We start from the raw sequence: 25,491 nt of genomic DNA, 5'->3' as shown, positions 1-25,491 counted from the left end.
TAAACCATAACCATGAATGTAAAAGCTTTCCTAAGATCTGTAAGTCCTAATGAATCTCCAAACCTGAGGGTGGTCTTGAGGACTCCTGACACAGAGGCAAGTTACTTTTACAGAGAAGAATCTGACTCCAGAGGCTGTGATCTCTGACTATGCCCCAGTGCTATAATACCAGCAAAGCCAGGCAAACCGGATATTGTCAATTTCTCTTTGAGATACTTTGTTTTACATAAAAACTAGGAACCAGATGGGAGGGGAAGAGCAAAGCAGACTTATTTAGATACTAATTCTAGTCAAACTATGATGGAATAGCTACTCCAAGAGACTCTTATGGTCTTGTAAGTTATATCTTACCTCTAAATGTGTTTTTGCAAGACTCTTCCATTTTCCAAAATAGTGCCCCTCTCTCTCCTACTTGCTGATTGTAAATAAAAGAATCATTTTGTACGGACTTCCCTGGTGGCGCAGTGGTTGAGAGTCCGCCTGCCAATGCAGGGGACACCGGTTTGATCCCTGGTCGAGGAAGATCCCACATGATGCGGAGCAACTAAGCCCGTGCGCCACAACTACTGAGCCTGCGCTCTACAGCCCACAAGCCACAACTACTGAAGCCTGCGCGCCTAGAGCCTGTGCTCTGCAACAAGAGAAGCCAATGCAATGAGAAGCCCGCGCACCGCAACGAAGAGTAGCTCCCGCTCACTGGAACTAGAGAAAAAGCCCGTGTGCAGCAACCAAGACTCAATGCAGCCAAAAAAATAAAATTAAAAAAGAAAAGAATCATTTTGTATATTTTTCCCTTAGAAGATTAATTTAGCTGTTAGCCAGATGCCAAGCGGAGAAGTTTGAATTCTGGTAGGCCAGAGACATGAATACTGGGCCTTGTCACCAGCTTGTCAGTGCGCATGGCAGTGACTGACTGTGGGGATTGTCCCCAATCCACTTTCTCCTTCTTCTGTCATTATAGAGCCCCGGATTTAGCTTGGCACTTGGTTGCTCAAATAGGAACTGCATTTTCTGGCTTTCCTTGCAGTTAGATGAGGCTATGGGAATAAGTCCTGGCCAACAGCCGGAGTGGAAGTAGTGTGCCTTCCAGGAGAATGGAATGCCCTTGCTGTCCCCTCTTTCTCCCTTCTTGTTGGAAGAAATGTGGATATGGTGGTGAACCACCTGAACTATGTGGCTAAGTGCTAAAGATGCTGGAGCAACAACAAGGAACGAGTCTAGACTTCGGAAACATGGAGCTACCATATCCATCCTGCACTTTTAGGTAAGAGAGAAAACCCTCCCTTTTTAAAGACATTCTTATTCAGTGTCTCTGCTGCAGCAACTCAACCTACATCCTAATTAATAGAGTTGCTCTAGATATCTGGGTTCATAAAACTGCCTTAGACCTGTTCAGTTCTGTGGCCCTTGCAGCACCCATTACATAATATGAGGTACCTATTCTTGCAGATTGTGACTTACATTCTTTACAGGGAGATATTTCTATCTCATAAATGTTCTCCTTTTCCCTTATACTAGGAAGAGCTTGGCAAAAGATATCACCGGCTTTCAGCATCCTCTGGTCCATAGCTTCAGAGGTTTAACACTATCTAACAGTACACCTGTTGTTCTCTGAGTTTCCCAGCTGTTCACAGTTCCTCTGATTTTTGACATCATTTGAAACACAACATGTATTTCTGGAATTGCTTTTACCCTTTCTGCCCTGGGATATTAAAACCCACGTCTGCAGCTTCCATGCCAGACAGCTGCTGTCTCTCTTATCCTGCCATTTGGACTATTAAAATATTAATTTATTTTTTAAAGGTTATAAATTATAGAAAATTTTGGGAAAAAAACCAACTCCCATATGATCAGTATTATAATATTCTTGTATTTCCTTCCAGTCTTTTTATAAGCATCTTTTTTTAAAAACACTGTCTACATTAAAATTATCTTATGCTCTTTTCATTTATTGTATCACAGCATTTTCCCATGTTGTTATCTAGTCTTCATGGCCACCATCTTTTACAGCTGTATTATGTTCCATCAAGTGAATGTATTATACTTGACCTAACTGGCTCCTATTGCTTGATATTCAGGCTTCTTTCAGTAGTGCTACATGGTTTGAAGAGTATGTGGATGCAGTTCAGCTGGGGAGAGCTTAGAGCCTTCCCTTCCATAGCAGCCTGGTTATTTGACACACCTATTAGTTTAGCCAGAAGTTCTGTTGGCCAACTTGCCTGAAGAACATGCGGATTTTCTAAGTTTATGTTTGGCTTTGTTAATTTGTACAATAAGACAGCACAGTACTCATGTTCTAAAATTTAAGGACAACTTTTGCTTATGTTTATATAAAACCAGATGGTCTTTCATTTATTTTTATTTCAAAAAGGCAAGGAATTTGTTCCTCTGGAAGATTAGCTGGGAAAACATGGAAAAAAATAAGCATTGTTTGTAAAGGTCAGGAGTGGGATCAGGGGAATGAAAACAAAAATGAACCTAGAGTTTTGACAATCCCTTCCATTTTCTTTCCTAAAGTTGTAGTTTTCAACCCTAGGTGCCCATCAGAATCACATGGGGATGGTTTTAGAAAAGTATTGATACCTAAGCCCTATCCTCACAGATTCTGATTTAATTAATCTATGTTGGGGCCCATGCATGTGCAGCTAGGGTTAGCATCCACTGTCCTAAAGGGTATGGACAAATAATATGGAAAACTATTCAGCCTCACTAGCCATCAAGAAATGTCTATAACTGAGCATTAAAAATCACAGAATAAGTTGAGCAAAAGAAGTCAGACACAGGACTTCCCTGGTGGCACAGTGGTTAAGAATCTGCCTGCCAATGCAGGGGACACAGGTTCGAGCCCTGGTCCAGGAAGATCCCACATGACGCAGAGCAACTAAGCCCATGCACCACAACTACTGAGCCTGCGCTCTAGAGCCCGTGAGCCACAACTACTGAGCCCACGTGCCACAACTACTGAAGCCCCTGCGCCTAGAGCCCATGCTCCACAACAAAAGAAGCCACCACAATGAGAAGCCCACGCACCGCAACGAAGAGTAGCCCCTGCTCGCTGCAACTAGAGAAAACCCACGCGCAGCAACGAAGACCCAAAGCAACCAAAAACAAACAAATAAATAAATAAATTTATTAAAAAATAAGTCAGACACAAAAGATTAGATGCAGTATAATTCCATTTTGATGAAATTCTAGGAGAAGCAGAAATCAGAAGAGTGGATGCCTGGGAGGAGGTGGAGGAGCAAGAGATACAGACTGACAGCAAAAAGGTAGGAGAGAAATTCAAGGGATAATGGAAATGTTCTGTATCTTGATTGGGCTAGTGGTTAGGTGGGTGTATACGTTTGTCAAAACTCATCAAATTGTACATTTAAAATCTGTGTATATGTAAATTATACCTCAATTAAAAGAAAGAACACTGGGGAAAATTTCATCAGAGCCTTCCCCCTCCAAAAGTAGCACCCAATGCAAATTCGGATGTGGTGAAATTGTTACTCATATAATGACGGCAGAAAATTTTGGTAGGATGCTTCTGAATGTTTGATAATACATTTTATGATCCATAGCTCCAGCTTTTGGACTAGTAATTCCACACCTAGGAATTTACTCTATAAAAATAATTTTTAAAATGAAAAATATATGTACAAAAATGGTTTTTTTACTTTGAATAAAAACATCAATCACAGGACCAGTGGATAATTCTTAACTAAATCTGGGCTATGTTGTGAGGGTTGATTCCAGCAGGCCTAGAATTAACCCGAGCTGTTTTGCTAAAGTTCTTGCTTGGCGCTGACCACTGGTCAAGGAATGAAATACACTGATTAAAACAGTGTTGCTTTGCAACCAAAGGTCTGGAGTTTCAGAAAATGGTTTTTAAATCATTATCATGACTACCATCAACATAGTAGGTGAGTGAGAACATAAGAGAATAAGAAACTTCAACCTATAGAAAGAATAGAGCAGAGGGGCACAGAGCTAGGAGCAGAGAGGTGGGTCATGGAGAAAAACTAAAAATAAGTAGATATAATAACAGCTGTGTGCTAGACACTCTTCTAAGTAAATGCTTTACATATATTCATTCAGTTAATTCTCATAACAACTTTATGCGATAGGAATGGCTATTTTGTCCATATTAAAGATGAGATACCTCAGGCACAGAGAGGTTATTTAACTTGCCCAAGGTCACAGCTAGTTCCTAGTAGAACCAGTAATTATACCCAAGCAATATGGCTCCAGAGTCCATATTCTGAACTACTAAGCTACACTTCAGAGAGGAGGAGAGCGGGAGGAATCTGGTAGGATGATGACCAGGGAATGGAAGAAAGAGCAGGTAGTTTGGGAACATAAAGTTTTATTGAGCACCTGTTATATACCAGGGACTGTGGATAAAAGGATGAGTAAGACCTTGGCCCATGTCCTTTAAAACCTACAGTCTGGTGAGGAAGACAGGTGAGTCACGTTATTTCACAACAACATGGCAAGTTCTTAAATAATTACAGAGAGCCATGTACAAAAGGCTACAGGAACACAAAGAGTGACACCTCACTCCACCCAGGCCGGAGGTGTCAAGAAAGGCTTCTTGAGGAGGTGACTCCTAGGCTGAGAATGAAGAGTTGAAATAGGGAGAGCGTGGTCCAGACTGAGGAAAGTACACGAGGGAAAAAGAAGGCTGAAGGCAAGTGAGGGGGTATATTTGGGGAAGAGCAAGACGTTAGATACCACTAGAGCTCAATAAATAGTAATTCCCTTCCCCCTCCCTCTCTTGGGAAGAAATGAGGCCCCACATCTCCCTAGGAAAAGCCCTATAGATGGAAATTCTGGGAACGAAGGAAAACGGTGTTGGTGTTCTTGAAAGGTCACTTCTGCGAGTATCCCCTGCTCTGGCTCCTTAAGAAGGAGCTCACAGTCTTCTAAAGGGAACTTGTTTTTGTTTACCTCACATGGACATCAAGCTGCTTCAAAAATTGCCCATACTCTTCACGTAGAGCTTCCTTCTCCTGCTGCAACCCAGACAGCTTCTTTGACAATTCCTGGTTGCTCTTGAGCTGCTGAAAAACATTTTTAAAAATGGGAATACTCTGCTGAATAAAGGTTTGATGTTGACAAAATGTAAACTGGCAAAGCCTTTCTGCTGAAAAAGGCTTATGGAAATCATGGTAGCGTCCTGTGACTTTGCACTTCCAGAATTCCCGAAAGCCAATAGCTCTTTTCCTTGACTTTTGTTCCCCCAACCTTTCCAGTAGTTTTGTGAGCATTTAATTCCACACATAGAAAGTTTTCCAGCTTGAAGTAGAGTGAAAGCTGTTTTCCTGACCTAACCCTGACTAATAAAGTATTTGGTTCTAGAAGTGCCTCCAGGGAGTCTGGACTTGGTATCTGAGCTGGTTGGATTTGAAGGCAGTTTAATCTTGTCACTAATACTAGTAATCCATGACAGAAAAGTTGATTAAATTATAATATAGTTGCTTGTGGTGAAGTGCTTTGGCAGACCACAGGACTGCTACAAAGTTACAGAGGCACTGAGAACTCCAAGGAGTGTGGGGTGGCTAGCCGCACCTGACCATGTTAATGAGCCTCAGAGGAGAAAATGTCCAACTTGCGATTTAATTATTGGAACAAGGCATACTCAGAGACCCAGAGCACGTCCTTCATGTAGGCAGCAGGTCAATATATCCCAAACCCAAATTTCATCAAGTAGGTTGCAGAATTGCAGCATAAGTTGATTTCATAGCCTTGCCACATCTCTTATGTGAAAAATAGTGCTTTATTTGGAAATACATGCAAATCTGAGAATTGGGAACGAGAACATCTGACAGGATTCCAATAACTTTGAGCACCCTGGACGTAGAAATCCTACTGAACCCCTCTTATCAGCATAAGCAGTCCTGCTGTCTCAGGAGATTAACCACTCTTGCATCGAGGACTCTACTGACTCCACCTGAGGCAGCTACCTGTGCAAGGATACCTATTATTCTTAACACCCACCCTATACCACTGCCGCTTCTCTTTGCCTCCAATCCTACAACTAGAGTCAGATCCCAGCCCATCCTGGGGAGTGGGGGTTGAGTATAGGGACTGACCTAGGAGGACTGCCATATTGAAAGAATGGAAAGATTCTGCCAAATTAAATTGGCAGAAACCTGAGGAATACAGGTAGGTCTGTATTTGTAGGGCATTATACTAGGGAGAAAGGAATATAATGTTGAATAGGCTGAATTTATTGACATGGATGCACTTACCAGAGATTCAGGATTTAATGTGTTAATTTTAACATCTAACGTGACTTTAATAGTTTGCTTGGTTGGTGGACTGAAACTTGGACTCAACAGTGACCTGTGTTAAATGACATTAAGATGCCATACTTCCTCGGTATAAGAGAGGAAAGAATCCAAAGTCTTAAGTAGATAGGAAGTTTGGAGTAGATTTGTCATGGGTGACCTGCTCACCCACCTCATCACTATGACCCACACATCACTCAGAAGACACTCCTCTCACCAAGGCTTTGCCGAATACACTGGTGAGGGGAGCACCAGATTCCTTGAAATGCTCTATAATGCTCTCCTACTGAGGATGATGGTGGGAGATGCCAACATTGAAGGCCTGATTTTAGTGGGGATGATGGTACTGCAGCGTGTCAGAGGTCAAGTAGCAATGTTTAACCCCCTGATACGAGGTGGGCATTATTACTCTTATTAGATAATAGGGCCAGAGATTTAACCAAATGGTTTGACTCATAGCAATCTTTGGTTGTAGTTAATTGCTCACAGTGATTACAGGACTAAAATTGATGAACAGCCTATTAAAGTTTTACTTGAGTTGTATTTTTAAATAAATGAATAAATAAATAAATGCACCTGGGTCTGGTGAACAGAGGCCCAATTTGAATGACAACAATGGAGAGTAATGGCCTCTTACTCAATCCCCAGACCTGAGTCAGTGCAGACCCAGAGTCCTTTTGCTAGGTTGTCTTCAGGAAGAACCTTGTGTGTGATGCTGCCACAAGCATGTGATCTTCTCCCAAGCCTTCCCCAAAGAGGTCTGTGGCCTTTTACCCAGGTGACTGGGCATTGGAGAAAGGGAACTATCTAGACTTTGGGGGAATTACATACAGTACAGTGGTTCTCACTCAACACTAATACCTTGGAACCCAAAATGAGACTGAAGTTCACAATTCAGAGTGGGGGCTTAAGGAAGTAAGGTGGAAAATGGAGTTTGAACACACAGAGTGTCTTAGAGTATGTCTGCAGTGATTCATTAGCTCAGTGTAGGTTTCATGATGGGCCTAGTGGGTTTGTGAATCTCCTCAGTGATTATTCCCCAATTCTTGAATGTATAGTCAAACTAGACAATCTGGAATAGTAGATTCTCTTTGTTGGCTTTCTGACCTGAGGGCTATTGACGGTAGAAAAGGCCAAGTGCCTGGAATGCCTCTTCAGAGTCTAGAATCAACTTATACCACCTTTGCCTTCAACCCATTTATCAAGCAACCTTCAAGGCTGTATGGTTTTAGTGGTGCCCAAAGCAAGACAAAGATCTGTGCTGTGCCAGGCTGCAGTGCAAACTGCTTTGCCACTTGGGCTTTATGACCCAGCAGACCCAAAGTTGCTCCAAGTTTCCATGGCAGCTGAGGAAGCAATACAGAGCCTCTGGAAAACTGTAGTTTAATGTTATGATTTGGGAGGAAAGTCATCTCTCCTCCCATAATAACTCTTTGACTTTTGAGAAAGGTCCTTGCTTGTGACTGGCCCTGGTGGAGACTGAATGGTTGGCTGTGAGAAATCAAGTATCAAGTAACCTGAGCTGCCCTTCCTGAAACGAGGTGTTCTATTATCCACTGAGCATTGAGCTGGGTATGTGCAGTAGTACTCCATCCTCAAACAGCATTGCTATGTAAAATACTGAGCCCGAGCAGGTCCTTAAGGTTCCAAGCTGCATTAGCAAGTGGTACTTACTTCTATTGCATCACCACCTCTCTCAACCCAAACCTATGGCCTAATGGGGAGTTCTCTATGACCAGTTAGCCAAGGAAGAATAAATTCGGTCCTGATGTACGTATGATTCTGTACAATATGCAGCAACCAGTAAGCTGGAACGAAGTGAGAGAGTAACATTGACATATATACACTACCAAACGTAAAATAGATAGCTAGCGGGAAGCAGCTGCATAGCACAGGGAGATCAGCTCAGTGCTTTGTGACCATCTAGAGGGGTGGGATAGGGAGGATGAGACGGAGACGCAAAAGGGAGGGGATATGGGGATATATGTATATGTATAGCTGATTCACTTTGTTATACAGCAGAATCAAACACAACACTGTAAAGCAATTATACTCCAATAAAGCTGTTAAAAAAAAAAAGTAGGGCTGCTGTGGCATACAGCCCCAGCTGAGGGGTAGCCCTTAAGACCAGGGGGAAGGGAAGTCTCAGTGGGCAAAGCTTGTGTTCACTTTGCCTGGAAAGGGAGATGTCCAGAGGCATGGACCTATGCTAATTTATAGAAAGTTTCTAATAGTTTGGCCAGATGATCAGGGATTTGGAAAGAATAATATTGGAGGACTGATGGAAAAAGAGGCCTGGAAAAGGGGCCTGGACTAGAAAGGCTGTCCAATCGGTGGGAATGTTCTATGTCTGCGCTCTCCAACATGGTGGTCCCTTGCCACCTGTGGCTGCTGAACACATGAAACGTGCCTAGTGTGTCTGAGGAACTGAATTTTTAATTTTATGTAATTTTAATTAACTTAAATTTGGATATTAATTTAGACAATATTAGACAGCACAGGCCTAGAGCGTGAACATATATGTGTTACATGTGTTCCTGCTCAGCAGAGGAAGGCTTCCACAGAAGAGGTGGCTCTCAATAATCAGGTGGAAAAAACAGTACATTCTGGATGTCACTTAGCCTCTTTTTCTATCCCCTGTTTGCTCATTCAGTGGGCTCACGTACAAAGTGCGTGGGGGCAGGAGTATATTTTATAAGGCGTCACCGAGGCTAATCCACTCAGCTTGCTAAAAGCACAGATCAGTGTTGCGCCACTGCTATGGCACTATCCACTGGGCAGCCAGGCACTCAGCTGGTAGCGGGCTTATTATACTGGACCCCTTCCACCATGCACAGAACAACAATTTGTCCGCAGTGAAAGAGACACTCATTTTATTTTATTTTTGTTCTTTTCATTAATTTTTATTGGAGTAGAGTTGGTTTACAATGTTGTTCGTTTCTTGCTGTACAGCAAAGTGATGCAGTCGTACGTATATATATATCCACTCTTTTTTTTTAAAATTTTAGTTCACTTTATTTTTATTTATTTATTTATTTATGGCGGTTGTTGGGTCTTCGTTTCTGTGCGAGGGCCTTCTCTAATTGCGGCAAGCGGGGGCCACTCTTCATCGCGGTGCGCGGGCCTCTCACTATCGCGGCCTCTCTTGTTGCGGAGCACAGGCTCCAGACGCGCAGGCTCAGTAATTGTGGCCCAGCTGCTCCGCGGCATGTGGGATCTTCCCAGACCAGGGCTCGAACCCGTGTCCCCTGCATTGGCAGGCAGACCCTCAACCACTGCGCCACCAGGGAAGCCCCAGTCCACTCTTTTTTAGATTTCCTTCCCATTTAGGTCACCACAGAGCACTGAGTAGAGTTTCCTGTGCTATAGAGTAGGTTCTCATTAGTTATCTATTTTATACATAGTAAGGAAACACTCATTTTAGATATGGATTTGCTTTCTCTGTCCACAGTACTTTTGCCAGGACCACCATCTGTGGACTTACCAAATTCTTTATTTCTTGTCATGATATACTACCACACAACATGGCTTCTGACCAAGAAAATCATTTTACAGTAAGAGAAGTGAAACAAAGGCTCATATATATGAGAGTCATTGGTCTCACCATATATCCCACTATCCAGTAAAAAAAAGCAACCTGCAAAACAGTGGAAAGACCTATGGAAGATGTAGTTATGATGCTGGCTAGGTGAAAACATCTTTTGAGGTTCAGTGACGTCTGATAAGATGATGTCTAAACTTTTAACCATTGATTGATATATGATGCTGTTTCTCTCAGAGCCAGAATATGGGAAAGAAACCAAGAGCTGGAATGGGAGCGGCTTTTCAAACCTATACCTCATTGGCAAAACATGTGTTATTGTATTATTGGTAGTTAACTTATAATTAAGTTTTAAAGTTAGTATCCATGTGGATTGAGACTGAAGAAGCAGCAATTAACATTACCCCCCAAATGACCACAGATGCTGCTGGGACTCTGAGAAGTTAAGTGTATCAATGAAACAGGAGGCAGGGCACAACCTTTAAAAGAATGACATAGCTGTTGAGGATACGACAAAAACTGGTTGGAACCGATTAGGTCAAAGATGGCAGAAGATTCGACTTCCAGTAGACTTTGAGCCTCATTATATGCTCGTCGTAATTAGCTAAACGACATACCCACAGGTGCCGTGACAGTTCTGAGGCCAACCATAAAAGTCCAAAAAGTGGGCAGTCGCCCAATTCCTGCAAATCCCTGTCCCTTCTCCAAAATAGTTGGAATAATCCTCCCACTCGTTAGCCTATGAAATTACCCAGCCTATAAAAATTAACCACGTCATATTTCGGGGCCTCTCACCTTCTGAGACGGCCCACACTCTGTCTGTGGAGTGAGTTTCTCCCAGGGCTGCTCTGGCCTTTTGAGATGGACTGCATTCTGTCTATGGAAAATGTTTCTCTCTAAATAAATCCATTTCTTACCTATCACTTTGTTATCCACTGAATTCTTTCTGAGATGAGACAGAAGAACCTCAGCTTCATTAAGTCCTGAGACCAGGTGTGTGATCTCAATTAAGACAGTGGGCTCAAGTCCCAGTCTGGGTTTTGGCTGGGTTCAAGTCCCAATCTGAGTTGTGCGATTTCATTTTCATTTATATGAGTGATAGTGCATCCTATTAGGGGAAAGCATACTATTCTTCATTTAAAAAAATTTTTTTTAATTTAATTTAATTTTTTTAATACAGCAGGTTCTTATTAGTTATCTATTTTAAACATATTAGTGTATATATGTCAATCCCAATCTCCCAGTTCATCCCACCACCAGCCAACCCCTCCCGGCACCCCCCCCGCCCCCACCGTCGCTTTCCACCCTAGGTGTCCATATGTTTGTTCTCTACATCTGTGTCTCTATTTCTGCCCTGCAAACCGGTTCATCTATACCAGTTTTCTGGGTTCCACATATGTGTTAATATATGATATTTGTTTTTCTCTTTCTGACTTACTTCACTCTGTATGACAGTCTCTAGATCAATCACGTCTCTACAAATGACCCAATTTCGTTCCTTGTTATGGCTGAGTAATATTCCATTGTATATATGTACCACATCTTCTTTATCCATTCGTCTGTCGATGGGCATTTAGGTTGCTTCCATGACCTGGCTATTGTAAATAGTGCTGCAATGAACATTGGGGTGCATGTGTCTTTTTGAATTATGGTTTTCTCTGGGTATATGCCCAGTAGTGGGATTGCTGGGTCATATGGTAATTCTATTTTTAGTTTTTTAAGGAACCTCCACACTGTTCTCCATAGTGGCTGTATCAATTTACATTCCCACCAACAGTGCAAGAGGGTTCCCTTTTCTCCACACCCTCTCCAGCATTTGATGTTTGTAGATTTTCTGATGATCCCCATTCTAACTGGTGTGAGGTGATACCTCATTGTAGTTTCGATTTGCATTTCTCTAATAATTAGTGATGTTGAGCAGCTTTTCATGTGCTTCTTGGCCATCTCTATGTCTTTTTTGGAGAAATGTCTATTTAGGTCTTCTGCCCATTTTTTGGTGGGGTTGTTTGTTTTTTTTAATATTGAGCTGCATGAGCTGTTTATATATTTTGGAGATTAGTCCTTTCTCCGTTGATTAGTTTGCAAATATTTTCTCCCATTCTGAGGGTTGTCTTTTCGTCTTGTTTGCAGTTTCCTTTGCTTTGCAAAAGCTTTAAAGTTTCATTAGGTCCCATTTGTTTATTTTTGTTTTTATTTCCATTTCTCTAGGAGGTGGATCAAAAACGATCTTGCTGTGATTTATGTCAAAGAGTGTTCTTCCTATGTTTTCCTCTAAGAGTTGTATAGTGTCCAGTCTTACATTTAGGTCTCTAATCCATTTTGAGTTTATTTTTGTGTATGGTGTTAGGAAGTGTTCTAATTTCATTCTTTTACATGTAGCTGTCCAGTTTTCCCAGCACCACTTATTGAAGAAGCTGTCTTTTTTCCATTGTATATCCTTGCCTCCTTTGTCATAGATTAGTTGACAATAGGTGTGTGGGTTTATCTCTGGGCTTTCTATCCTGTTCCATTGATCTATATTTCTGTTTTTGTGCCACCACCATATTGTCTTGTTTACTGTAGCTTTGTAGTATAGTCTGAAGTGAGGGAGTCTGATTCCTCCAGCTCCACTTTTTCCCCTCAGACTGCTTTGGCTATTTGGGGTCTTTTGTGTCTCCATACAAATTTTAAGATTTTTTCGTTCTAGTTCTGTAAAAAATGCCACTGGTAATTTGATAGGGATTGCATTGAATCTGTAGATTGCTTTGGGTAGTATAGTCCAATATTTTCACAATATGGATTCTTCCAATTCAAGAACATGGTATATCTCTCCAACTGTTTGTGTCATCTTTGATTACTTTCATCAGTGTCGTACAGTTTTCTGAGTACAGGTCTTTTACCTCCTTAGGTAGGTTTATTCCTAGGTATTTTATTCTTTTAGTTGCAATGGTGAATGGGATTGTTTCCTTAATTTCTCTTTCTTATCTTTCATTGTTAGTGTCTAGGAATGCAAGAGATTTCTGTGCATTAATTTTGTATCCTTCAACTTTACCAGATTCATCGATTAGCTCTAGTAGTTTTCTGGTGGCACCTTTAGGATTCTCTATGTATAGTATCATATCATCTACAAACAGTGACAGTTTTACTTCTTCTTTTCCGATTTGTATTCCTTTTATTTCTTTTTCTTCTCTGATTGCCGTGGCTAGGACTTGCAAAACTATGTTGAATAATGGTGGCAAGAGTGGACATCCTTGTATTGTTCCAGATCTTAGAGGAAATGCTTTCAGTTTTCACCATTGAGAATGATGTTTGCTGTGGGTTTGTCATATATGGCTTTTATTATGTTGAGGTAGGTTCCCACTATGCCCACTTTCTGGAGAGTTTTTATCATAAGTGGGTGTTGAATTTTGTCAAAAGCTTTTTCTGCATTTATTGAGATGATCATATGGTTTTTATTCTTCAATTTGTTAATATGGTGTATCACATTGATTGATTTGCATATACTGAAGAATCCTTGCATCCCTGGGGTAAATCCCACCTGATCATCGTATATGATCCTTGTAATGTGTTGTTGGATTTTGTTGAGGACATTTGCATCTATATTCATCAGTGATATTGGTCTATAATTTTCTTTTTTTGTAGTATCTTTGTCTGGCTTTGGTATCAGGGAGATGGTGGCCTCATAGAATGAGTTTGGTAGTGTTCCTTCCTCTGCAATTTTTTGGAAGAGTTTGAGAAGGGTGAGTGTTAGCTCTTCTCTAAATGTTTGATAGAATTCACCTGTGAAGCCATCTGGTCCAGGACTTTTGTTTGTTGGAAGATTTTTAAGCACAGTTTCAATTTCATTACTTGTGATTGGTTTATTCATATTTTCTATTTCTTCCTGGTTCAGACTTGGAAGGTTATACATTTCAAAGAACTTGTCCATTTCTTCAATGTTGTCCATTTTATTGGCATATAGTTGCTTGTAGTAGTCTCTTAGGATGCTTTGTATTTCTGTGGTGTCTGTTGTAAGTTCTCCTTTTTCATTTCTAATTTTATTGATTTGAGTCCTCTCCCTCTTTTTCTTGATGAGTCTGGCTAAAGGTTTATCAATTTTGTTTATCTTCTCAAAGAACCAGCTTTTAGTTTTATTGATCTTTGCTATTGTTTTCTTTGTTTCTATTTCTTTTATTTCTGCTCTGATCTTTATGATTTCTTTCCTTCTACTAACTTTGGGTTTTGTTTGTTTTTCTTTCATTAGTTCCTTTAGGCGTAAGGTTAGATTGTTTATTTGAGATTTTTCTTGTTTCTTGAGGTAGGCTTGTATTGCTAAAAACTTCCCTCTTAGAACTGTTTTTGATGCATCCGGCAGATTTTGGATCATTGTGTTTTCATTGTCATTTGTCTCTAGGTGTTCTTTGATTTCCTCTTTGATTTCTTCAGTGATCTCTTGGTTATTTAGTAACGTATTATTTAGCCTCCATATGTTTGTGTTTTTTTTTTTTTTTTAAGGATTTTCTTATTTATTTATTTATTTATTTATTTATTTTTGGCTGTGTTGGGTCTTCGGTTCGTGCGAGGGCTTTCTCCAGTTGCGGCAAGCGGGGGCCACTCTTCATCGCGGTGCGGGGACCGCTCTTCATCGCGGTGCGCGGGCCTTTCTCTATCGCGGCCCCTCCCGTCGCGGGGCACAGGCTCCAGACGCGCAGGCTCAGCAATTGTGGCTCACGGGCCCAGCTGCTCCGTGGCATGTGGGATCTTCCCAGACCAGGGCTCGAACCCGTGTCCCCTGCATTAGCAGGCAGATTCTCAACCACTGCGCCACCAGGGAAGCCCTATGTTTGTGTTTTTTATGTTTTTTTCCCTGTAATTGATTTCTAATTTCATAGCTTTGTGGTCAGAAAAGATGCTTGATATGATTTCGATTTTCTTAAATTTACTGAGGCTTGATTTGTGACCCAAGATGTGATCTTTCCTGGAGAATGTTCCACGTGCCCTTGAGAAGAAAGTGTAATCTGCTGTTTTTGGATAGAATGTCCTATAAATATCAATTAAATCTATCTGGTCTATTGTGTCATTTAAAGCTTGTGTTTCCTTATTAATTTTCTGTCTGGGTGATCTGTCCATTGGTGTAAGTGAGGTGTTAAAGTCCCCCACTATTATTGTGTTACTGTCGATTTCCTCTTTTATAGCTGTTAGCAGTTGCCTTATGTATTGAGGAGCTCCTATGTTGGGTGCATATATATTTATAATTGTTATATCTTCTTCTTGGATTAATCCCTTGATCATTATGTAGTGTCCTTCCTTGTCTCTTGTAACATTCCTTATTTTAAAGTCTATTTTATCTGATATGAGTATTGCTACTCCAGCTTTCTTTTGATTTCCATTTGCATGGAATATCTCTTTCCATCCCCTCACTTTCAGTTTGTATGTGTCCCTAGGTCTGAAGTGGGTCTCTTGTAGACAGCATATATATGGGTCTTGTTTTTGTATTCATTCAGCAAGCCTGTGTCTTTTGGTTGGAGCATTTAATCCATTCACGTTTAGGGTAATTATTGATATGTATGTTCCGAGTACCATTTTCTTAATTGTTATGGGTTTGTGTCTGTAGGTCCTTTTCTTCTCTTGTGTTTTCCGTTTAGAGAAGTTCCTTTAGCATTTGCTGTAGAGCTGGTTTGGTGGTGCTGAATTCTCTTAGCTTTTGCTTGTCTGTAAAACTTTTGATTTCTCAGTTGAATCTTAATGAGATCCTTGCCGGGTAGAGTAATCTTAGTTGTAGGTTCTTCCCTTTCATCACTTTAAATATATCATGCCACTCCCTTCTGGCTTGTAGAGTTTCTGCTGAGAAATCAGCTGTTAACCTTATGGGAGTTCCCTTGTATGTTATTTGTTGTTTTTCCCTTGTTGCTTTCAATAATTTTCCTTTGTCTTTAATTTTTGTCAATTTGATTACTATGTGTCTCAGTGTGTTTCTCCTTGGGTTTATCCTGCCTGGGAGTCTCTGTGCTTCCTGGACTTGGGTGGCTATTTCCTTTCCCATGTTAGGGAAGTTTTTGACTATAATCTCTTCAAATATTTTCTTGGGTCCTTTCTCCTCTCTTCTCCTTCTGAGACCCCTATAATGTGAATGTTGTTGCATTTAATGTTGTCCCAGAGGTCTCTCAGGCTGTCTTCATTTCTTTTCATTGTTTTTTCTTTATTCTGTTCCATGGCAGTGAATTCCACCATTCTGTCTTCCAGGTCACTTATCTGTTCTTCTCCCTCAGTTATTCTGCTATTGATTCCTTCTAGTGTATTTTTCATTTCAGTTATTGTATTGTTCATCTCTGTTTGTTTGTGCTTTAATTCTTCTAGGTGTTTGTTTTTAAATTCTTTAGGTCTTTGTTAAACATTCCTTGAATCTTCCTGATCTTTCCCTCCATTCTTTTTCCGAGGTCCTGGATCATCTTCACTATCATTATTCTGAATTGTTTTTCTGGAAGGTTGCCTATCTCCACTTCATTTAGTTGCTTTTCTGGGGTTTTATCTTGTTCCTTCATCTGGTATAAAGTCCTCTGCCTTTTCATTTTGTCTGTCTTTCTGTGAATGTGGTTTTCCTTCCACAGGCTGGAGAATTGTAGTTCTTCTTGCTTCTCAAGCATACTATTCTTCTTATTGTTTATAAGGTTAAATATTGGGTAAAAGGGTTTGTTTGGAAGCTGACTATAAAAAGTGGACTGTGACATTGCTTACCAGGGCCCCTATTTTTCTAAGCTGTCCCCTGCGCTGCAAGGTTGGAAGTCTGAAAACATTTCCCAAACTCCCTTGACAGCAGAGTTCCAGTTTGGTTTCTGCAAATGAAAGGCAGCTGCACACAGTTTGGAAAGCATGGGAGAAAGCACAGGAAAAGCCACTGTACTCCTCTAGCACTACTGGAAGCAGATATGGTAGGGGGTCCCTGGAGAAAGAGCCAGGCATGGCTTTCTTGACAGAAGCCATTTTTGGTCTAATCCATTTTGTGATCTAAGCCTGGCCAAAATGCTTGTCCTTGAACAGGTCTCAGTAATTAATGATCTTAAGGGAAGTGAGGGAATGTAAGAACAAAGGAAAAGCAGTCAAGAAACAATAGTTCAGCGATAAATCTAGTCCTAGTTCCTCCTCAAGGGATATACATAACAATCTGATACACGTCTCTGAGTTCTACAGGAAGTAAGACCCCCACCTAGGTGGAGGACAGAATGATGATGTTGACCCTCATGACTTCAGTCAACTAAAGCTTGGACTCTATGGACCTTTGCCCCAATTCTATGCTGAATTCTCCTCTGCTCAAGCTCCTTCATGAATATGCATGTAGCCTTAGCTTAAAACTTCCCCAATTTTGCTGTTCAAGGAGACACTGCTTTGGGAGAGAGCCCTGGTGTTCTTACTTGCTGCAAGTAACAAATCCTTCCTTCTCCTGTTCTTTGGCTTGGCTGTATCTTTTGGCTCAACACCTACCAAGAGGCAAATCCAGTATCCAGGTAACACTACCAGGTAGATGAATGGGAAGACAGCAGATGAGACTTTTGTAAGGGCTTCAGGGAGAGTTCCTGCAAATCTCCCACTTTGGTGCTGCAGGAGTTGGTTTCCCTGTGATTTCTGAACTTCTGGATTTATTGAAAGCTGGCAACCTTCTACTTACCCCTACCTCTCCCTTCCAACAGTTCTGTAAGCATGTTATTCCCCGTGCTAAATTCCTTCTTGCTTGCAATACCTAGAGTAGATTCTGCTTTCCTGACTGAATCCTGACTAAACTTAATGGGTAAAGTGCTAGGCATTCAATAATTATTAGCTCTTATTAGCTATCAATTAGGTCTAAGGGAATAGGGGAACTGAGAAGCATACCTATTTGCTTTCTTACCTCATCAGATTTTCTTTTTTCATATTCCAGTTGTTTAAGTTGGGCCTCTTGTTGCTGAATTCTGGATTGTTGCTGAGAACTGGTCATTTCCAGTTGATTCTCTTTATCCTTTAAGATTTTCACTTGCTTTTGTAGCTCATTCATATTCTGATCTAGGAATTTCCTGAGGGCAATTAATGTACATTAAACCACACTGTGAATTGCAAAGTTCTGCAAAAGAAACTCTTCGACCTAAAATTGTTACACTGGGCACAGGGGATTTTTTTGGTTCACTGAGTTAAGGTAGGTGTCCATAAGATAAAGGGACCAACATCAAAGGAAACTCCTTTGTGACAGAAGCTTTCCTTAGTTTTCTCTCTCACTCCTGAAAACCACCCTATGAAGAAGAAATAATTTTCCTTATTTACCAGAGGAAGCTGTGGCACAGAGAGGTTTAATTAACTTGCTCCAGGTCACACGGCTAGGAAAAGATGGAGGTAGGGCTCTAATTCCAAACTCTTTATTCTTTCTTTCTTTTTTTTTTTTTGGCCGTGCCCAGGGATCAAACCCATGCCCCCTGCAGTGGAAGCGAGGAGTCTTAATCACTGGACCCTCAGGGAAGTCCCCGGGATTCTATATTCTTTGTACTTGTTCTCAGTGCTTCACGAGTTGAATCCCATCATCTTCTTGCTTTAATATAGGGTTGTTAGTTACAAACACTATTGATACTAATGCACACATATTAACACTGCTGTAGCATTCTCCTTTACTCTTCTTTTTTTTTTTTTAATTTATTAATTTATTTATTTATTTATGGCTGTGTTGGGTCTTCGTTTCTGTGCGAGGGTTTTTCTCCAGTTGTGGCAAGCGGGGGCCACTCTTCATCGCGGTGCGTGGGCCTATCACTATCGCGGCCTCTCCCGTTGTGGAGCACAGGCTCCAGACGCGCAGGCTCAGTAGTTGTGGCTCACGGGCTCAGTTGCTCCGCAGCATGTGGGATCCTCCCAGACCAGGGCTCGAACCCGTGTCCCCTGCATTGGCAGGCGGATTCTCAACCACTGCGCCACCAGGGAAGCCCTCCTTTACTCTTAAGATAAAGTAAAAATTCTTTTTTTGGACTTTGGGATCTTAGTTCCCTGACCAGGGACTGAACCCACCCGGGCCCTCAGCAGTGTGGGAATTCCTTTAATATGGTTTGTTAGCTAGCTTACCTTTCTAGCCTCATTTTCTTGCCACTTCCTCTACCCTCAAACATTTTGTTCCAGGCAAAATGCACTTTTTCACTTCCTGAAACAAGTCATTCTCCACACTTATTCCTCCCCTGCAACTCCAACCTTTTCCCTATCCTCCTCTTCCAGGCCTTCCTCTGCCTGATATTTTCCACTTAGCTTTCCCATAACAACTACTTGACTCTCAGCTTAAATAGCTTTCTTTGAGGAAGGCTTTCTCGAGCTTCCTAGACCAAATTAGGTGTCCCTGCTATGTGTTATCTGAGCATCCTAAACCTCCCTTAGTATAACACTTCTCATACTTCGTTATAGTTACAAAGTCTTATGTGTCAGGATATTAATTATAAAATTATTTTAGGGACTTCCCTGGTGGCACAGTGGTTAAGTCTCCATGCTCCCAATGCAGGGGGCCCGGGTTTGATCCCTGGTCAGGGAACTAGATCCCACATGCATGCTGCAACTAAGAGTTTGCATGCCACAACTAAGAAGCCGGCAAGCCACAACTAAGGAGCCCACCTGCTGCAACCAAGACCCAGCACAACCAAATAAATAAAAAAATAAATAAATAAAATATTTTAAAAAATTATTTTATAACAGCAAAAAGTCTAAAAAACATTTTATATAAATTATGATATATCTATGTAACAAAATGCTATACAACTGTTTAAAATATTATGAAACTATAAATCCATAACAGAAAGGTAGAAAATCACAAAATATTTGGAGATTAAACAAACATACTTCTATCTAAACAATACATGTGTCAAAGACAAATCTTAAAATTATTTTAAACTACGTGTATTTTACATGAAAATGAAAACACAACTTATGAAATTTGTGGGATGTGGCAAAAGCAGTGCTTGGAGAGAAACTTATAGCATTAAATGCAAATATTATAAAAGAAGAAAGATTGAAAATCAATAATCTAAGCTTCTATCTTAGGAAACTAGAGAAAGATGACTAATATAAGCCTAAATAAAGCAGAAGAAAAGAAATAATAAAAATTAGAGGAGAAATCAATAAAATTGAAAACAGGAAAACAGTAGAGAAAAACCATGAAACCAAAGCTGGTTCTTTGAAAAACTCAATAAAATTGATAAACCTCTAGCCAGGCTAGAGAAGACACAAATTACTAATATCAGAAATGAAAGCAGGATCATCATCATCACTACTGATCCTATGGACATTAAAAGGACAATAGAGGGATAGTATGAACAACTTTATGCCCACAAATTGGATAACAGATAAAATGGACCAATTCCTTGAAAGACGCAATCTACTAAAATTTACACAAGGAGAAATAGATAATCTGAACTGGCCTATATCTATTACAGAAATTGAATCAATACTTAATAGCCTTCCAAAAAATAAAGCACTAGGCCCAGATGGTGAATTCTACCAAATATTTAAGGAAGAAATGATACCATTTCTCTACAATCTCTTCCAGAAAAACTGAAGAAGAGGGGACACTTCCTAACTAATTCTATGAGGCCGGCATACCCTAAGAGCAAAACCAGATAAAGACACTACAAGAAAGGAAAACTATAGACCAATCTCACCCATGAACAAGTCCAAACTCCATAATGTGGCTAGTTAGGCTCAGCATGACCAAGCCTACCTTACCTTTCTAGTCTCTTTTTTTTTTTTTTTTGCCACTTCCCTTATCCCCAAACATTTTTTTCTAGCCAAAATGAATATTCCACTTCGCTGAAGAGAAGAAGATGATGATTTTGACAACAGTAACATCAAATATAGAAATAACAACAATAATAACACCTTGGTAGTAGTGGCTTTGTAAAATGTGTCAACTTGGCTAGGAATTCCTTCCACGTATGTTTCTGGTTAGAGTGGGCTACAAGAGATCTATTTGTGCAAGATTTGGAGGGTGGAAGTGAAGCATTTTTACACTTGGAAAATCAGAGCAGGTGCTTCTGCAGCTCATACTGTTGATGCTTATCTGCTGCTCACCGTGGCGTGAGGTGACAGCTGGGCCTGCAACTGCTCCACCTTCCCTCTCATCCTCCTTCATCTTCTCCATCTCCTGGGCCAGGTGTCTTTTTAGCTCCTTGATGAGGGGGACCAGCTTCTCCCTACTTTATCAAGGTTGGAGGCAGTGAAACTGACCTGGGTTCTAGGCCAGCCTCTGCGGTTCAGCTTGTGCTCATGGGTTCCAGCTCTCCCTCACTTTATATCCATTTTCACTTCCTGACTGGTTGCCCTGCGGACTTCAAGTTCCAGCATAAGAAACAAAGATGTCAGCCTTACAGACTGTGTAACCTGTTCCCACAACTGTATAAGACGAGCTCTCTGTAACAAATCTCTTATTATTGATAAATACATATTCCTCCTACTGCTTTTACTTCTTTGTTTGAACCCCGACCGATACAAGTGCTTAGTATGTGCCAGACACTGATACAAGCCAACTGCTATAACTCATCCAATCCACACGCTGATGCTATGAGGTAGGCGTGGACAGGCACAGAAGATAAGAAATTTGCCCAAGGTGATACAGCTACTAAGTGGCTAATAAGATGTCCATGTTATATTGTTAGGTTAAAAATGCAAATTCCAAAGCAATAGAGTAAAATGATTCAACTTAAAAGAAAATAAAACTAGAATAAAAAATATATGCATAAACATAGAAAAATATATGAGAAATACATAGCAACCACTTAAAGTGGTTATTGCTGAAGGGTAAAATTCTGAAGAACGTATGCGTTTTATTTTATATAGCTCTTCAATATTTGAAATTTTATGATAGGCAGTTATATTATAATTATACTTACTGGAATTTACCCCAAGGAAATAAAGGATATGCATAAAAATTTGGCTAGGAGGGTATATATTATGTTATTGTTTCCTATAGCAAGAAACTGGGAAAAACGTAGATGTCCAACAATAAAGGACTGAGTAAATAAATTATGGCATGTTATTAAAATAATGTTCTAGAAGAAGATTCAATGGCAGGTAAACAGATTATACTATTTTAAGTGAAAAAAGTAGGTTACAACATAAATATCTAAATTGGGGTTGCTCTCCTCAGGTTACAAAACAATGTGTACTAGATAGTCTCCTTTGTTGTGGAAAATAACTTCTCTCCATATTTCATTTTCCTATACTTAGTTCACATGTTTCTTCTACATATTTCTTTTTTTTTCTTATTAGTTACCCATTTTATACATATTAGTGTATATATGTCAATCCCAATCTCCCAATTCATCACACCACCACTCCCTACCACTTTCCCCCCTTGGTGTCCATATGTTTGTTCTCTACATCTGTGTCTCTATTTCTGCCCTGCAAACCAGTTCATCTGTACCAGTTTTCTAGGTTCCACATATATGCGTTAATATACGGTATTTGTTTTTCTCTTTCTGACTTACTCCACTCTGTATGACAGTCTCTAGATCCAACCACGTCTCTACAAATGACCCAATTTCGTTCCTTGTTATGGCTGAGTAATAGTCCATTGTATATATGTACCACATCTTTATCCATTTGTCTGTCGGTGGGTATTTAGGGTGCATCCCTGACCTGGCTATTGTAAATAGTGCTGCAATGAACACTGGGGTGCATGTGTCTTTTTGAATTATGGTTTTCTCTGGGTATATGCCCAGTAGTGGGATCGCTGGGTCATATGGTAATTCTAGTTTTAGTTTTTTAAGGAACCTCCACACTGTTCTCCATAGTGGCTGTATCAATTTACATTCCCACCAACAATGCAAGAGGGTTCCCTTTTCTCCACACCCTCTCCAGCATATGTTGTCTGTAGATTTTCTGATGATGCCTATTCTAACTGGTGTGAGGTGATACCTCATTGTAGTTTCGATTTGCATTTCTCTAATAATTAGTGATTTTGAGCAGCTTTTCATGTGCTTCTTGGCCACCTGTATGTCTTTTTTGGAAAAATGTCTATTTAGGTCTTCTGCCCATTTTTGGATTGGGTTGTTTGTTTTTTTAATATTGAGCTGCATGAGCTGTTTATATATTTTGGAGATTAATCCTTTCTCCGTTGATTAGTTTGCAAATATTTTCTCCCATTCTGAAGGTTGTCTTTTCGTCTTGTTTGTAGTTTCCTTTGCTGTGCAAAAGCTTCAAAGTTTCATTAGGTCCCATTTGTTTATTTTTGTTTTTATTTCCATTTCTCTAGGAGGTAGATCAAAAAAGATCTTGCTGTGATTTATGTCAAAGAGAGTTCTTCCTATGTTTTCCTCTAAGAGTTGCATAGTGGCCGGTCTTACATTTAGGCCTCCAATCCATTTTGAGTTTATTTTTGTGTATGGTGTTAGGGAGTGTTCTCATTTCATTCTTTTACATGTAGATGTCCAGTTTTCCCAGCACCACTTATTGAAGAGACTGTCTTTTCTCCATTGTATATCCTTGCCTCCTTTGTCACAGGTTAGTTGACGACAGGTGTGTGGGTTTTTCTCTGGGCTTTCTATCCTGTTCCATTGATCTATATTTCTCTTTCTGTGCCAGTACCATACTGTATTGATTACTGTAGCTTTATAGCATAGTCTGAAGTCAGGGAGCCTGATTCCTCTAGCTCCGTTTTTCTTTCTCAAGATTGCTTCGGCTATTCGGGGTCTTTTGTGTTTCCATACAAATTGTGAAATTTTTTGTTCTAGTTCTGTGATAAGTGCCATTGATAGTTTGATAGGGATTGCATTGAATCTGTAGATTGCTTTGGGTAGTATAGTCATTTTCACAATGTTGATTCTTCTAATCCAAGAACATGGTTTATCTCTCCATCTGTTTGTATCGTCTTTAATTTCTTTCAACAGTGTCTTATAGTATTCTGCATACAGGTCTTTTGTCTCCTTAGGTAGGTTTATTCCTAGGTATTTTATTCTTTTTGTTGCAATGGTAAATGGGATTGTTTCCTTAATTTCTCTTTCAGATTTTTCGTCGTTAGTGTACAGGAATGCAACAGAATTCTGTACATTAATTTTGTATCCTGCTACTTTACCAAATTCATTAATTATCTCTAGTCATTTTTTAGTAGTGTCTTTAGGATTCTCTATGTATAGTATCATGTCATCTGCAAACAGTGACAACTTTACTTCTTCTTTTCCAATTTGGATTCCTTTTATTTCTTTTTCTTCTCTGATTGCTGTGGCTAAAATTTCCAAAACTATGTTGAATAACAGAGGTGAGAGTGGGCAACCTTCTCTTCTTCCTGATCTTAGTGGAAATGGTTTCAGTTTTTCACCATTGAGAACGATGTTGGCTGTGGGTTTGTCATATATGGCCTTTATTATGTTGAGGTAAGTTCCCTTTATGCCTACTTTCTGGAGGGTTTTTATCATAAATTGGTGTTGAATTTTGTCAAAAGCTTTTCCTGCATCTATTGAGATGATCATATGGTTTTTCTCCTTCAGTTTGTTAATATGGTTTATCACATTGATTGATTTGCGTACATTGAAGAAAGCTTGCATTCCTGGGATAAACCCCACTTGATCATGGTGTATGATACTTTTAATGTGTTGTTGGATTCTGCTTGCTAGTATTTTGTTGAGGATTTTTGCATCTATGTTCATCAGTGATATTGGCCTGTAGTTTTCTTTCTTTGTGACATCTTTGTCTGGTTTAGGTATGGTGGCCTCATAGAATGAGTTTGGGAGTGTTCCTCCCTCTGCTATATTTTGGAAGAGCTGGCGAAGGATAGGTGTTAGCTCTTCTCTAAATGTTTGATAGAATTCGCCTGTGAAGCCATCTGATCCTGGGCTTTTGTTTGTTGGAAGATATTTAATCACAGTCTCAATTTCAGTGCTTGTGATTGGTCTGTTTATATTTTCAGTTTCTGCCTGGTTCCGTCTCGGAAGGTTGTGCTTTTCTAAAAACTTGTCCATTTCTTCCAGGTTGTCCATTTTATTGGCATATAGTTGCTTGTAGTAATCTCTCATGATTCTTTGTATTTGTGCAGTGTCAGTTGTTACTTCTCCTTTTTCATTACTAATTCTATTGATTTGAGTCTTCTCCCTTTCTTTCTTGATGAGTCTGGCTAAAGGTTTATCAATTTTGTTTATCTTCTCAAAGAACCAGCTTTTAGTTTTATTGATCTTTGATATCGTTTGCTTCATATCTTTTTCATTTATTTCTGATCTGATCATTATGACTTCTTTCCTTCTACTAACTTTGGGTTTTGTTTGTTTTTCTTTCACTAGTTCCTTTAGGCGTAAGGTTAGATTGTTTATTTGAGATTTTTCTTGTTTCTTGAGGTAGGCTTGTATTGCTATAAACTTCCCTCTTAGAACTGCTTTTGCTGCATCCCATACGTTTTGGATCATTGTGTTTTCGTTGTAATTTGTCTCTAGGTATTTTTTGATTTCCCCTTTGATTTCTTCAGTGACCTCTTGGTTATTAAGCAGTGTATTGTTTAGCCTCCATGTGTTTGTGTTTTTTATGTTTTTTTTTTCCCTGTAACTGATTTCTAATCTCATAGCGTTGTGGTCAGAAAAGATGCTTGATATGATTTCAATTTTCTTATATTTACCGAGGCTTCATTTGTGACCCAAGATGTGATCTTTCCTGGAGAATGTTCTGTGTGCACTTGAGAAGAAAGTGTAATCTGCTGTTTTTGGGTGGAATGTCCTATAAATATCAATTAAATCTATCTGGTCT

At 39.9% G+C, this 25,491-nt stretch overlaps 1 protein-coding gene across 5 annotated transcripts in view; it reads right to left on the bottom strand.

Annotated features, from left to right (window-relative positions):
* Nucleotides 1–25,491, bottom strand: part of CCDC30 (coiled-coil domain containing 30) — a 160,552-nt gene that overhangs the window by 18,716 nt on the left and 116,345 nt on the right. For 3 of the 5 annotated variants that reach the window (XM_057531494.1, XM_057531508.1, XM_007164657.2), the window contains 2 exons: nt 17,660–17,822; nt 4,936–5,048 (listed from right to left, as the gene is read on the bottom strand). The exons of 1 other annotated variant lie outside the window; for it this stretch is intronic. In XM_057531494.1, coding sequence (XP_057387477.1) covers nt 4,936–5,048; nt 17,660–17,822 — 276 coding nt within the window. The remainder of the gene's footprint in view (nt 1–4,935; nt 5,049–17,659; nt 17,823–25,491) is intronic. One more of the 5 variants, XM_057531500.1, reaches the window with a different exon arrangement.

Source organism: Balaenoptera acutorostrata, chromosome 1 (genome assembly GCF_949987535.1).
Source record: "Balaenoptera acutorostrata chromosome 1, mBalAcu1.1, whole genome shotgun sequence".
Taxonomy (NCBI): Eukaryota; Metazoa; Chordata; class Mammalia; order Artiodactyla; family Balaenopteridae; genus Balaenoptera; species Balaenoptera acutorostrata.
The sequence above is the reverse complement of the archived record's forward strand: the minus strand, read 5'-3'. Positions and strand labels throughout refer to the sequence as shown.